This window comes from Dendrobates tinctorius, unplaced genomic scaffold (genome assembly GCF_039654945.1).
Source record: "Dendrobates tinctorius isolate UK_male_01 unplaced genomic scaffold, ASM3965494v1 ptg000070l, whole genome shotgun sequence".
Lineage (NCBI taxonomy): Eukaryota > Metazoa > Chordata > Amphibia > Anura > Dendrobatidae > Dendrobates > Dendrobates tinctorius.
Window position 1 is genome coordinate 27093718 of NW_027361738.1, and position 16131 is coordinate 27109848.

At 43.0% G+C, this 16131-nt stretch overlaps 1 protein-coding gene across 1 annotated transcript in view; it reads left to right on the forward strand.

Annotated features, from left to right (window-relative positions):
* The window catches only part of LOC141095916 (solute carrier family 22 member 13-like), a 42268-nt gene that overhangs the window by 1050 nt on the left and 25087 nt on the right, over positions 1–16131 (forward strand). Inside the window, exons 2-4 of the mRNA XM_073582276.1 lie at positions 7785–7888; positions 10223–10377; positions 15138–15306. Of these exons, the coding sequence (XP_073438377.1) occupies positions 7785–7888; positions 10223–10377; positions 15138–15306 (428 nt within the window). The remainder of the gene's footprint in view (positions 1–7784; positions 7889–10222; positions 10378–15137; positions 15307–16131) is intronic.

Sequence of the window (16131 nt, forward strand, 5' to 3'; positions counted from 1 at the left end):
ATAATCCCCCACATAGTTTCCTATATACAACATGAGCCTCCATATAGTCTCCTATATACACCTTGAGCCCCACATCGCTTCAAATATACAGTATGAGCCCCATATAGCCTCCCATATACAGCATGAGCCCCACATAGCCTCATACATACAGTATGAGCCCCACATGGCCTCCCTATATACACCATGAGCCCTCCATAGCCTTTTATTATACAGTAGGAGCCCCCACATAGTCTCTATATACAGTATGAATTGAAACAAAAAAACACCACATAGTCACCTCGTTACTGTTCCCCAGGCACTCTGCTCCCATAGCCGGTGCTCTCATGTTAGCTGTCTTACACGTTGATTGGTGAAAAAAGGGGAAGACGTCTTCTTCTCCACCAATGTATTCACTGCTGTCTGCATCCTGAGGATGCGGATGGCTGTGATGGCAGCGGGGGAGGGCACTGTGAGGTCTGTTGGCCACTGTTTCATCCCCTCTGGCTGTTCTTGTCTGGTCCGCAGGCTGCACTTTACCCAGGTCTGCCTTATATGATTGCGGTTGTTTGTGCACAATGGGCATGAGTTTCTGCAAGCTCCAATAACCACTTCGCAACATGGTACTCAGGGGTGGATTAAGGGTAGCCAGGGCCCCGGGCTGTTCAGACTCTGTGGGCCCCCTGGTCATGTGACAGGGTCGGGAAGTCACTTGTTTTCATGACGCATACGGTGCGTCAAGGGGAGGGAAGGGGTTAAATACTGAGGTAAAAAAACTCTGCAAATATGCAACGTGTGCACGAGGCCTCAAAAATACTGAGGTAAAAAACACCAAATGCTCAGTATGTCCATGAGGCTTTACAAATACGGAGTGAAAAACTCACCAAATACTCAGCGTGTGCACGAGGCCTTATAAATACTGAGGTATAAACTCACCAAATACTCAGCGTGTGCACGAGGCCTTATAAATACTGAGGTATAAACTCACCAAATACTCAGCGTGTGCACGAGGCCTTACAAATACTGGAAGGCTTCCACCCAACATCTAGGCCTGTCTCACCTGTACCTAACATTGAAACCAGCTAATAGTCTGCAATCACCTGCTGACCTGGACCCATGACCTGTCAGACACATGAGTCTCTTCACATGAGTCACACAGAGGCTTCTGCTTCATGAACTTCCCCAGATAGAAGAAGCAGCCTCCGATGTGCAGCCTGTGGCCGGATACACAGGAAGAGACGCTCCTTGTCACAGGCTGTGCCCAACATGCCAGCAGAGGGGTTAACGCCACAGACAAGTTGCCGTCTCCTCAAACACTGGACACGACGTTGCATCTGGCGACGAACAAGCGCACATTGCGCAATGTTAGTCATGTCCCAGATGTTCAGCATGTGGAGGACAAGGGGGGACCAAAAAAGACCCCAGGATTGGAACAGGAGCATGGGAAAGTGGACAGCGGTCGGAGGGGCAGGGTTTATATAGGGGTCAGAGTAAGTAAATATATATATATGCGGACAGCGCACACATGCACAATCCTCAGGTTGTATAACTTTCAACTGGTCAAAACATTTCTCTCAGTAGGCCAAGAAAGAAATGTGGCAGGAATAAAGTACACCTCATAGTAACTTATGTGTGAGGCAGAGGTGACAAGATCCGCAATCTCGTGCCCACCTTACTAGAGGTGCCCACTGCCCACATATAACAAAGTTGACGGAAACAGATAACTTCCACTATGATGATTGGTTACCAGCAGCTGACCACACCCATTGCACAACTAGTCACACCCATGTCCATGCCCCAACCACACCCATTTAGCACTGCTGATCACACTGACTGGTACTGAGGGCAGAGTGGCTGGTACTGTGGGCACACTGACTGGTAGTGAGGAAAAGAACAGAGAGAGAGAGAGAAAAAAGAGAGAGAAAGAAAGTACAGAGAGAAAGAAAGAAGAAAGAGAAACAGAGAGAGAAAGGAAGAAAGAACAGAGAGAAAGAAAGAGGGGACAGAAAAAAAGAACAGAGAGAAAAAAAGAAAGAGGGGAAAGAAAGAACAGAGAGGGAGAGAGAAAGAAAGAGGGGAAAGAAGGAACAAAGAAAGAAAGAGGTGAAAGAAAGAACAAAGAGAAAAAAAGAAAGAAAGGGGAAATAAAGAACAGAGAGGGAGAGCGAAAGAAAGAGGGGAAAGAAAGAACAGAAAGTGAAAGCAACAAAGAAAAGAAAGAAAGACAAGGAAAGAGGGGAAGAAGGAAAGATTCTATAAAGATTCCAGCCCGGCTCACACTGTAGTGCCCACCTGAGCCTCCTGGTGCAGGACATATCATGATCCACTCACGTGGCCAACATCGCCGAGTCCAAGGCGATCCCGCTGTCTGCGCTGACTGAGGAGAATATAGGACATGGTGATGATCTGAAGCATTCCCTGAAGTGCCTCCATGGTTCCATCACAATCTCCTCCGGTCAGCTTCCAGCACGTCACTTCTGATGGAATGTCACGTGCGAGTTTTCAAGTGCTCCTCGGCGCTCTACCGTATACTCCTGTGTCCATGGGAAAAATAAGCTCCCGGTCGGGGCAGTGGGGCAGACTCTCAAAATCTGGGATGGTTGGGAGGTATGAATGCTCCCCATCATACACCTTGTACACGCATGGCTCCGCACACCTCATACACACACGGTTCCGCTTTGTATGCCTCATACACATGGCTTCGCTCCGTACACCTCGCACACACACGGCTCCACTCAGTACACACATGGCTCCACTCCGTAAACCTCGTACACATGCGGCTCTGGTCCGTACAACTTATACACACACGGCCACGCTCTGTACACCTTGTACAGACATGGCTCTGCTCCGTAAACCTTGTACACATGTGACTTTGCTCCATACACCTCGTACACACGCGGCTCCGCTCCGTAAACACATGGCTCAGCTCTGTCCACTTTGTACACACAGAGCTCCATTCCATACACCTCGTAACACACGCGGCTTCGCTCAACACACACACACGCAGCTTCACGCCGTACACCTCGTACACACACGCAGCTTCGCTCCGTACACCACATACACACTCGTGGCTTCACTCCGTACACCTCGTACACACACGCAGCTTTGCTCCGTACACCTCGTACACACACGCGGCTCCGCTCCGTACACCTTGCACGCCAGCAGCTCCGCTCCGTACACCTCGCACATGTGCGGCTCCGCTCCGTACACCTCGCACATTCGTGGCTCTGCTCCGTACACCTCGCACAGGCACGGCTCCGCTCCGTACACCTCGCACAGGCGCGTCTCCGCTCTGTACACCTCGCACATTCGCGGCTCTGCTCCGTACACTTCGCACACGCGCAGCTCCACTCCGTACACCTCGCACTTTCGCGGCTCTGCGCCGTATACCTCACACACGCGCCGCTCCGTACACCTCGCACATTCGCAGCTCTGCTCTGTACACCTCGCACACACACGCAGCTACATCCACCCTATAAACCCCTCCTGACCCCACACAGATTTCCCTCATCCAGCATCATGACAACCAGAACAGCAGTCCCTCCACTGAAGGGTCCCTGATCATGTAACCCATGACTCCTCCCCTCCTGTGACCTCATCACAGGTCCTGTGCGCACAGAGCAGGGATTTATTAGTGAGGGGCTGGTGCTGCGGTGGCTGGTGGGTCTGGGAGGGGGAGGAAGGGGTCGGTACATGGGGGATGGGGCGCTATGGTGACGGATTATAATGGGGCAATTTTCCTTGGGCTGGTGGGCCCCCCAACACCACTGGGCCCTGGGCTACCGCCCAGATTGACCTCATTATAATCTGCCACTGATGGTATTTAATAATAAGTCCCGTGTTTGGGCTGTTGGTGTATAGAGCGGACACAGAAACTGGAGAAGCAGGAGCCCGGGTGCCAGGATCTGCCTAAGGCTAGGGTCAGATGGCTGTAGATTCTCCCATCTGAGAGAATAGGGCCGTTTACGCAAATGACACTCAGATCAAACTCTGAGCATAGTGATTCTCTGAAATAAGGAGAAGATGGAGAATAAAATTTCTCCATCTTCTCCATTCTGTGAGTGCACAGAAATCGGACAGCATGCAGATGTCAACCAAGTGCAGTCCGATGTTTTCCACACACTCATTGACTTGCATGGCCGAATGCGATCCAAATATAGAATCAAACATGAACATGTTGCAATTTTTTCCTTGGGCCATCTCTGTCCAAGGAAAACATTTGACATGTGCGCAGACCCATAGATTAACATTGGTCCTATGTTTTGTTGGATTACATTCGGACAGCAATTACGATGGCGTGAGCGAGTCCTTAAACAGTAGCGGCTGGCGCTTGTTTTAGTTGCAGCTGTTTAACTGTTTAGATGCTGATGCTGCAAGTGATTGGGTGCCCATCACCCACTCCTATCGCACCGCAAAACTATATGATGCAATTGGGAATTGGAGCCTACAGAAGACTCTTGTTCTAGCCAACCTTGTACTACTATGAAGCCTAGTGATAAAGCATGTGAAAACTAATAAATAGAGATGAGCGAACTTGAACATAAAAGTTTGACATTTGTACCGGACAGTTGATGTTGGGTGCTAAATGCAGAACATGGACTTTCCCAGGAAGTCCATTACAATGTTCTGAATTTTTTTTCTTACCAACCCCAAAGTTCGGGTCTCTGTTGTTTTCATAGAATCATAGAATCATAGAATCGCAGAGTTGGAAGGGACCTCGTGGGCCATTTGGTCCAACCCCCTGCTCAAAGCAGGATTCGCTAAATCATCCCAGTCAGATGTCTGTCCAGCCTCTGTTTGAAGACATCCATTGAAGGAGAATTCACCACTTCTCGTGGCAGTTTGTTCCACTCATTGATCACTCTAACTGTCAAAAAGTTTTTTCTAATATCTAATCTGTGTCTCCTCCCATTCAGTTTCATCCCATTGCTTCTAGTCTTTCCTTGTGCAAATGAGAATAAAGTTGATCCTTCTACAATGTGACAGCCCTTTAGATATTTGTAGACAGTTATTAAGTCTCCTCTCAGTCTTCTCTTTTGCAAACTAAACATTCCCAAATCCTGCAACCTTTCCTCATAAGACAGGGTTTGCAGACCGGTCACCATTCTGGTCGCTCTTGTCTGAACTTGCTCCAGTTTGTTGATGTCTTTTTTAAAATGTGGTGCCCAAAACTGGACACAATATTCCAGATGAGGTCTGACCAAAGAGGAGTAGAGGGAAATAATGACTTCACGTGATCTAGACTGTATGCTTCTGTTAATACATCCTAGAATTGCATTTGCCTTTTTTGCTGCTGCATCACACTGTTGATTCATATTCAGTCTGTGATCTATTAGTATACCCAAGTCTTTTTCACATGTGCTGTTGCTTAGCCCTATTCCTCCCATTCTGTATATGCTTTTTTCATTTTTATTGCCCAGATGTAGTACTTTGCATTTTTCCCTGTTAAAAACCATTCTGTTAGTTGCTGCCCACTTCTCCAGTTTATTTATATCGTTTTGAATCCTCTCTCTCTCATCTCTAGTATTAGCTATCCCTCCTAGCTTTGTGTCATCAGCAAATTTGATCAGTTTACCCTCAATTCCTTCATCTAAATTGTTGATAAAGATGTTGAACAATACAGGGCCCAGGACAGAGCCCTGTGGTACCCCACTTGAGACATTCTTCCAGCTGGATGTGCAGCCATTTACGACCACTCTTTGGGTCCGATCACTAAGCCAGTTATGAATCCACCTAACAGTTGCCTTGTCCATTCCATACTTAGTCATTTTTTCAATAAGGATTGTATGAGATACTTTGTCAAATGCTTTGCTGAAGTCAAGATATACAATATCTACAGCATTTCCTTGATCCACCCAATCAGTGATTCCATCATAGAAGGAAATTAAGTTAGTCTGACATGACTTATTAGTTACAAACCCATGCTGACTCTGTTTAATCACTTCATTCTTATCCAGGTACTGACATACAATTTGTTTAATAATTTGTTCAAAGATCTTTCCTGGTATAGAAGTCAGACTCACCGGCCTATAGTTGCCTGGGTCCACCTTCTTCCCCTTTTTGAAGATAGGAACAACATTTGCTCTTCTCCAGTCTTCTGGGACTTCTCCTGTTCTCCAAGAATTTTCAGAGATTATGGAGAGGGGATCAAAAATCTCTTCTGCTATCTCCTTCAGTACTCTGGGGTGTAATTCATCTCGACCTGGAGACTTGAATTCATTTAGGTTAGCTAAGTGTTTCCTCACTATATTTCTGTTTATAGATATCCTGGATTCTTCTATTTCCTTTAATAGGACATTGAAGAACTGTTGATGTTACATTTCCTTTCTGAGAGAAAACAGATGCAAAATAGGAATTTAAAAGTTCGGCCTTCTCAACATCCTGTCTTACCATTTCATCAATTTCATCCTGTAAAAATCCTATAGCATCTTTGACTTTTCTTTTACTTTTGACATATCCCCAAAATCCTTTATTATTGCTTTTGACATCTCTTGCAAGCCTCAATTCATTGTCAGCTTTAGATAATCTGATTTGTGCTCTGCAAGTTCTGCAGACAGCATTATATTCTTCTTTAGATATGCCTCCCTCTTTCCATTTTATAAACATTTTTTTCTTTCTTTTTAGCATGTGCTTAAGTTCTGTGTTCATCCATCCTGGCTTCCTTAAATGCTTCCTATTCTTCCCGCTTTTCGGAATTGTTAACAATTGTGCTTTGAGAATTTCATTTTTCAAGATTTCCCATCCTTCCTGGACATTTTTGTCTTTAAGGATATCCAGCCATTGGATCCCTCCAATTCTCTTTCTGAATCCCTTAAAATCTGCCTTTCTGAAATCTAACCTTGACGTCTGAGTCTTCACAGGTCTTCCTCCTCTAGTTATCCAAAATTCTAAAATAGCATGGTCGCTACCTCCTAGGGTCCCAGCCACTTTTACCTCCTCAACCATTTCCTCCCTGTTTATAAGGATTAGATCCAAGGTAGCAGTTCCCCTTGTTTTCTCCCCTACCTTTTCAATGGGGTTCAGGTTCAAGTTCAGGTAGAGTTATGGTAACCAATCAAACTTTGGAATAAAGTTCGGGTCGGGTACCAGAACCTGAACATCCACAGGTCCACTCATCCCTATTAATAAAGTTTTTAAAAATATAACAAAAGTAAATAAAGCATGGAAAAGTTAGAATCATCTCTCTTTCCTTTATATAATATAGAAAATTAAATTGGAAACGTCCAATTTACAAAATGACCAGTCTTGAATGATTACCTATTTATGTCATGGGCTGATATGTACGGACTTAGGCCACGTTCACATGTTGAGTATTTGGTCAGAATTTAACATCAGTATTTGTAAGCCAAAACCTCGAGAGTGTGAAAAATGTAGAAATGGTGACGTGTTTCTATTGTTCTTTTACTTAGATTGTTCCATTCCTGATTTTGGCTTACAAATACTGAAGGTGTGAACGTGGCCTAACTTCTGCTCATACGATTATCCATGCTTAAACAACAAAGGCAGAAGTGTCATATTATTCTAGATGTCACTATGATTGGGAAAGGTCTCATTTTGACTCTCATAGTTGTTGTCTACCTATGATGTCAATTACAGGCCTCTCTCATCTTTTTAAGTGGGAGAACTTGCACAATTGGAGGCTGACTAAAGACTTTTCTTTTTTCCCCACCGTATATGAAATCTGTATAACATACTGCTCATCTATCAGACGTCACATCACTCTTCCTCCTGCTAATCTTCATTCTGCTACAGTTGATAGATTTTCATGTTATATTATTAATGATTCAATATGTGTTTTTGTGTTTAAGTTTGACCTGGTATGTCACAGGAAAGAGCAGACAGAATTATGTCAGTCCATTTATATGCTTGGGCTTCTTCTTGGATCTATTATATTTGGTCATTTAGGAGATAGGTAAGACTGAATACTTTATAATAATTACTGTCAATGAAATGAAAGAATGACAAAACTTACATCATTTGCCGGTGGCCATTTGTGCAGGAGTACAGCTCTCTCAACCCCTATATAAGCAGTGTTTGGCACAATACACTTAATTGGGTTGTACGGTCTAAAACAACAAGCCTGTAGTTACTATATGTGACTGCAGACTGGTGAATCCTCACATCGCGCGCACTGCATGCTGTGAGGATTCTCCGGTGTCAGCCCTGAAACGGCGGTCATGTGACCGCAAATATGTGAGATGCATGTTCCCGGACACAATCTATTTAGATGCAAGTATATTGAGTGAGTCCGGAAATAGGCTAGTTGGAATGTGGCCAAGAGCATGCACATCGCATACTAGCGTCACATGACCGCCATTTCTGGCGCTGACAGCAGAAAATCCTCAGAGAACCCAGTGCGTACGACGTGAGGATCCACAAGTCTGCAATCACATAGAGTGACTACAGACTTGTTGTTTTAGATCATACAACCCCTTTATTGAGTAGCCACAACTTTTTTATTGATTACCTATCCTTAAAGTAGGGCATCATATCTGATCAGTGGGGGTGCGACACCCGGCAACCCTGCCAGACAGATGTAACGAGTGACAGCAGGAAGATCTTGGATGCTGCCGGGACACGGCAGCTCAATTAAAAACATAGTGGACACCACCGGGTACTGCAGATCCACCCCATATTCTTTTGAACAGAGAGTGGATCTGCTGCACCCAGTGGCGACCTATATAGAAATGATGGTGCTACTGTCTTGCGGCAGCATCCAAGAATTTCCCGCTGTCACCGGTAACAGCTGATTGGCAGGGTTGCCGGTTGTCGCAACCCCACTTATCAAATATTGATGACCTACCTTAAGGATAGGCCAACAATAAAACAGTAGTGATTAACCCCTTTTAGTACAACAGTATATTATTTTATACAATCATAGACAAATTTGTGAATGAGGTTAATGTAGTATTTGCATATAGCTGAACAATGGCCTCCCCATAATCAATGTTAATGGTGCGCCCTTGGCGCCCCAGTCCGACACGGCTCAGGAGTAATATCTAGAGAGAACCTGTCAGCAAGATTTTGCTAAGTAAAGTATAGACATGGACATATCTGCGCTGTGACGCTGACTGAAACCACGCACGTGGTGACGAAATCTGTTTTGTGGATTTTGTGTAATCAAGGTTTGACGTTTTCTTATAATTACAGCTTTTGCTTCAGGGCGGGACTGTGGGCAGGTCTTCGCTTCCGCCGTAGCTCCTCTGCTGCTCCTGTTGTCTTTATCATTCTCCTGGTTAAAAATTTCGCACTGGTTCCATCCAAGCTGCAGATGTCGCTTGTGCACATTGATTTCCTGGCAGTCTTCAGAAAAATGGCAATGATGGTGGCGCTTGCGCAAATTGACCTCCCAGTGGTATCAGTAAAACTGAATCCGTAGCGGTGCATGCACAGACTGAAATCCAATTTCCTGAAGAGTGTCAGGAGATCAATGTGTGCAAGCGCCGTCCACGGGTATGAAGACACCAGTGTGAAATTTAAACCAGGAAAATGATAAAGACAACAGGAGCAGCAGAGGTGCCGTGGTAGTGCCGAAGATTCTACCCACTGTTCCGCCCCACAGTCACACCGCGATGCACAAAGCTATGATTATAAGAAAACTTCAAACCCTGATTACATAAAATCTGCAGAACGGATTTCTTCACCACAGGTATCGTTTTAATCGGTATCAGAGCACCAATATGGCCCGTGTGTACTTTACTTAGAAAAAATCCTGCTGACAGGTTCCCTTTAAGGTTAGTATCATAATTAATACTAAAGCTAAATTTGTAGCATGAATTTGCCAACAGGATCCTTTTAAAATGAAATATATGCAAGTCCAGCAGTAAAATTAGAAAAATGTGAAATGTCGTTTTAGAGACTCACATGTTGGGGGATCACTGATCTAGCTAAAATAATTGAACATACTGACCTGTTATCTGCTCCTCTTCATGAGTATACATATTTTCTGTGATATGCCAATAATGACCATTCATAGGCGATAATAATTCCTAACAATATGCCATGGCATAAATACAACTACATATTGTCTATATTGCAACTTTTTAAAATATTATTTTATTAAAGGGGTAATAATATCCTATGAATTTGTGGCATATCCATACCCTATTCGTGGAGCATACCTGCAATTGGAAAAGAAAAGTAAAAATCCAATGTTATTTGTAGAGATTGTAAGTAAATGAATCTTTGTATCACTGACCTTAATTCTTACCAATGTAATAATTATACCTTTTGTTAATTTTTAAAGGATTGGGAGGCGCCCAGTTATATTAATCTCCACTTTATTAATGTTGGCTTTTGGTCTTGGAGCCGCATTTGTTGCAGATTTTTATGTATTTATGGTGCTGAGATGTTTTGTGGGAATCGCTATGGCTGGGATCCTGATTAACAATGTAGTACTAGGTAATATATTTCAGAAATTTTATAACAGTAATTGATCAGATATTTATATTTATTTTTCAGACAATGCCTTTCTGTTAAAACAAATGCAATTTCTTACATTGTATCTCACGCCTGTGATAACTTTTGTGTATTGAAAACTTTTATGTTTTTCAAAAAATCTTCATATCATTTGTCTCCCTCCCCCGATCCCCTATACAGACATGTCTCTTTACTATACTTTACACACATAGGGAGAGACAGGTCAGTCTAATGGAGCAGGGCAGGGAGAAGCCACCGGAGGACCTGCCAGCAATAATGTAGCCAATGTATGAAACGTGTTGCTTATGGTTCGGACAGCATGAATCTCATGTTAGGTTCCTTTCAATGTTTTAAAATGTCCACAAAGTTCCAAAGTTTTAACACTTGAAGAGCTGCTTATTGTTGCCAAAAGTTCAAGAAAAAAATGTAAAATTATGATCACATTAAATAGGGATTTTAGGCTCATTCATTTTATAAGACATAACATAAGTGAAAACATTAATGTTACAATACATTGTTTGAATTTTTCAAAAATTAATAGATAATAATTAGAGATAAGCAAAAAAAGTTTTCGAATTACCCTGGTCCTGCATCCATTTCTATCCTAGGAGGCACTGTCATGTCCCATGAATTGAGAGTCATACACACAGTATCATATTGTCGTTGTGTTGTGAGGGAGGGCCAGGGCCGTAGTCATGGCCGAGAATACTGGTGTATCTGTGCCCTGTCCACCCATCATATGAAAATAGTGTCCATTACTCTGCATACCTGTGGCTTCCCTTTCTGCGCCATCAGGGTCCTCTCTGCGCTGCTGAAGGCTCCCTATAGACGGTTCCGCATGAATAGAGACACAGTCCATTTCAAGTTTCAAAAGAACAACTTTATTGGTTTCTTTACGCAGCACATTCATATTCTTCACAGCATTAACTACATGTTCCACATTGCAGATTTCTTTCCCTGCACTTCTCTCTCTGTCACACAGCACGTACCCGGGTCGGAATGTCTCGTATGGTTCATCAGCATCCTCCCTGTTCAGCTCTGTTACGGTTAAATGTTCCCTAGTCTGTTTCACCCCAGACATGAGAGTATCAGCCTCCGAAGTCAGCTGTCACATGGTGAGCGAACTGCCCTTCTGTACTGTTTCCTGCGGTGACACAGTGTCCTCCCGGTCCAAACTCACTGCATCTGGGAGTTGTCTCAGCCGTTTAACCCTGGATCCGAGGGCATCAGCCCATGCGATAAGTTGCCACATTATGGAGCCACCTGCGTCCCCGTACTGCCTTTGCTTCTGCCCAAAGTTTCTGTTCCAAGTCTGCTGTGTCCCCCTTCTATTCCTGCTTGCTGCTGTTCTGGCATGGTGCTGTGGATGGCTGGGCCTCTCCCTTAAACGTTGTGTAGTCACTGCTATCATTCCGGGCACTTAAGCCCGTGCAGGCGGTTTGGGCACCCTGGCCTGACTGACTATAATCAGGACGTTCTACTTCTCTTAGCTACAGCTGACCCCTCCTTTGTTTAACTACTTACTATGTGAAACTCCTATACAAATTTCCTATCATAATATGTACAGTGCTATACCTAGAACTAGAATGCACCCCATCTTGTCTCTGGAAATGGGTACTACACCTTCCCTAACACAAGCATTAATACAAAATATTACATACAATATATATACACATATGACAGCATGAAAACGTAAAGGGGTAGACTTTACATCCTCTTACAGTGTCATGTTGACTTGCAATAAGGTTTTCCTCTTTAGAAGTTTGTCCTTTCTCTCTCCCTGTCTCTCACCCCACCTCTGATGTAGCTCTGATGTCAGTAACCCCTCCCTTCTTCCTCATTCACTGTCTGTCAGCCATCTTAGAAGCCCATCTTTATATATCTCATGATACAGTGGGGAAAATAAGTATTTGATATACTTATAGGAAATTTAGATTGTGAGCCCTATCAGGGACAGCGATGATAATGTGTGCAAACTGTAAAGCGCTGCGGAATATGTTAGCGCTGTATAAAAATAAAGATTATTATTTGACAGAGCGCCGATTTTGCAAGCTTTCCCACCTACAAAAAATGGAGAGGTCTGTCAATTTTATCATAGGTAGACTTCAACTGTGAGAGACAGAATCTAAAAATAAAAAAAACTGAAAATAAATTCTTTGTAGATGGGAAAACTTGCTAAATTGGCAGTGTATCAAATACTTATTTACCCCACTGTATATCTACGTGTAAGTACTGGTTCATAGAGACAGCCTAGAAACTATATCTCAAGAGATATACACTTGCAGCCTAGTTATGGAGTCAGTATAGTAAAAAGTTCTGCCAGATACACCTGTAAGCCAGTCTACAGCTTCTATAAAGCTACAGCACAGACATCAGAACGTCTGCTTACAGCATATAGGAATCATCAGTGTTTGTGTAAAGCTCACAGAACAGTCCCTCCTTCAGCTTTCACCCTGCTAGAAGTCAGCAGCGCACATCACAATTCAGATCCATCCTTCCCTGTGAGTTACAATGGCTGAAGTGAAGGCTACATGTCTTCGCTAGACCCACAATCTGATGAAGAATCTGTATAGTTTAATCCACAATCTAGTGAGAAGGCTGAGAGTTCTACTAAGCTTACATGGAAAACTAGAGAGAACTTTGAAATCATTAAACATTAACTTTCTTATGACATATAAGACTTTTGACAGAAATTGCTGAGTCACATTTATGTAATCTCTCAGCTTGCTTCTCTGTATTACCACTAGAGGGAGCCCTAGAACAACTGTGTTCAGTTTATGAGATCTACAACAGAAAGGAGAACGAATACATTACAACTCTGCAGAGGCTTAAAGGGAATCTGTCACCCCTTTTTTGAGCTATCATATAATGATATCATTCAATTGTGTGTTACCCAAGTATTGTAGTCATATTTTTCCCCTCCTGTCCCCGCACCTTTGATGCATAAATAACTTTGTTATCACTCTTCAGATTTATGGAAATCACCGCGGTCCGGTCCGAGGGGCATGGCTTATTCCCCCCCCCCTTGTCTTGCTCTGCGTATTTTGTTATAGTAAGTCTTGCATTCACGTACGTAGTACGTCAGCGGCTGTGCATTGAAAAGACCGTTCGGGCTTGCACAGTATGCTTTGCCCAACTGTGGGCAAAGCATATAATCGCTACTGCACATGCGCTGGTATTTTTCCCGGCGTCTATGACCCGGAGGTCTTCATATGCGCTGGTATTTTTCCCTGCGTCTATGACCCGGAGGTCTTCATATGCGCTGGTATTTTTCCCTGCGTCTATGACCCAGAGGTCTTCATATGCATATGAAGACTTCCTGGTCATAGACGCAGGGAAAAATACCGGCGCATGCGCAGTAGCGATTATATGCTTTGCCCACATTTGGGCAAAGCATACTGCGCAAACACGAGAGGCCTTATGAATGCGCAGACGCGAATAATCAATGCCATCTGTTAGTCACAGAAGAAATTACGTCAAGCAAGCCAAGGTGAGTGGAGAATAAGCCACGCCCATCGGACCGGACTGGGGCGAATTCCATAAATCTGAAGAGTGATAACAAAGGTATTTATGCATCAAAGGTGCGGGGACAGGGGGGAAAAAATACGACTACAATACTTAGGTAACACACAATTGAATGATATCATTATACATCTCAAAAAAGGGGTGATAGATTCCCTTTAAAGGGGATCTGTCACCTAGTTTTTGGCATATAAGATGCGGCCACCGCCATCAGTGGCTTATCTACTGCATTCTGTAATGCTTTAGATAAGCTCCTGATGTATCCTGAAAGAGAAGAAAATCGAGGTATATTATACTCACCCAGAGGCGGTCCGGTTTTCGTCCCATGGGTGTCATGGTCCGGTCCAGCGTCTCCCATCTTCTAGCGATGACGTCCCATTCTTTGCTTCCTATCGTGGCTCCGGCACAGGTGCACTGCTCTGCCCTGTTGAGTGCAGAGCAGAGTACTGCAGTGTGCAGGCGCCGGGAATGATCAGAGAGGTCCGGCGCCTGCGCACTGCAGTACTCTGCTCTGCCCTCGACAGTATGTGTTAGGAGAGAGATATAAAGCTGTTGAATGGATATAAAGACGCTCTCCTAACACACACACAGACACAGCCCCCCGAGGAAGCCCACGCAAAACATGCATCGGGGCTGCAGTAGGACACATAAACTGGCAGTCAATTATGGGTAAGACATACATTTCCTTACCAGAGTTTCTATAATTGGGATTTATATGTGAGTGACAGTCATTTAATGGCTTTTTGGCATTTCACTTGAAATCCCGCTTTTGCACTTTATATGCACTATGCACTTTTTTGTGCATTATTTTTCCTATGTAAATCCTAGTTGAGGTTTGCTTGCCAATGCCCATGCTGCTACAACAGTGTTTTTGTGACCTTCACACATGAGCTTTTGGAGTACGCTTTGTGTCTCTGTGTCTGTATATTACAGAATTTTGTCATTTATGTAGATATTTATATTAATTAATCTTCTTGATATTTTTATAATTTTGGACGTATGTACTCCGTGTTTCTAGTGTAGGATTTAAGATTTGAAAGTTTAATGGAACTTTTGGGATTTACTATGGTGAAAAAAAATGGTTACCACTAGTAATTATTACAAAAGTCTCCAGCATGGTACTTGTGGTGTGTACTTTCTGCTTTTTCTAATTTCCTGCAAAGTGATCAACAAATATGTGAAAACCAGGATATATTGATATGTGTATTCTTTTCTTTCAGTTGCTGAATGGGTGGGACCTTCACAACGTGCTTACGCCACAATCATTGGCCATGTATGCTTCGCAATAGGACTGATGGTGCTGGCTGGAATTGGATATGCTATACGAAATTGGAGGTTACTACAGATCGCTTGCGCTGCACCTACAGCTTTATTGGTCTTTTATATTTGGTAAGTAAAATATTTATGGATTTGTTAAAAAAAAAAATAAATCATATGCTGTTGGACTACAGTAAACTAAGTGTCCTGGGAAAGTTCATTATCCCAAATGTTTCACAGATGAACAGAGGAAATAATTTCGTTTTTCAACAAATAAGTAATAATATAATTAAGACCATTGTGAAAATTGGTCTTGAAGGATACATTATTGCCAAGACAGCCTATGTTTAGATGGCAGCCGATGTTTTGATGGCTTCCTATGCAGAAGCTTCTATTGAAAGAAGTAAATGGAGACAGGAAATTAGAGTCCAGTGAGCCTTACTTCAATACCAGGAAAGATTTTTGAACAAATTATAAAGCAGCATGTATGTAAGAATTTGGATATGAATACAATAATTAACCAGAGGTAGAATGTATTAACCCCTTTACCCCCAAGGGTTGTTTGCATGTTAATGACCGGGCCAATTTTTACAATTCTGACCACTGTCCCTTTATGAGGTAATAACTTTTTAACGCTTCAATGGATCCCAGTGATTCTGACATTGTTTTCTAGTGACGTATTGTACGTCATGATAGGGGTAAAATATCTTTGATATGACTTGCGTTTGTGAAAAAAATGGAAATTTGGTGAAAATTTTGAAAATTTCGCAATTTTTCAAATTTGAATTTTCATGCCCCTAAATCACAGAGATATGTCACACAAAATACTTAATAAGTAACATTTCCTACATGTTTACTTTACATCAGCACAATTTTGGAACCAAATTTTTTTTTGTTAGGTAGTTATAAGGGTTAAAAGATGACCAGCGATTTCTCATTTTTACAATGCCATTTTTT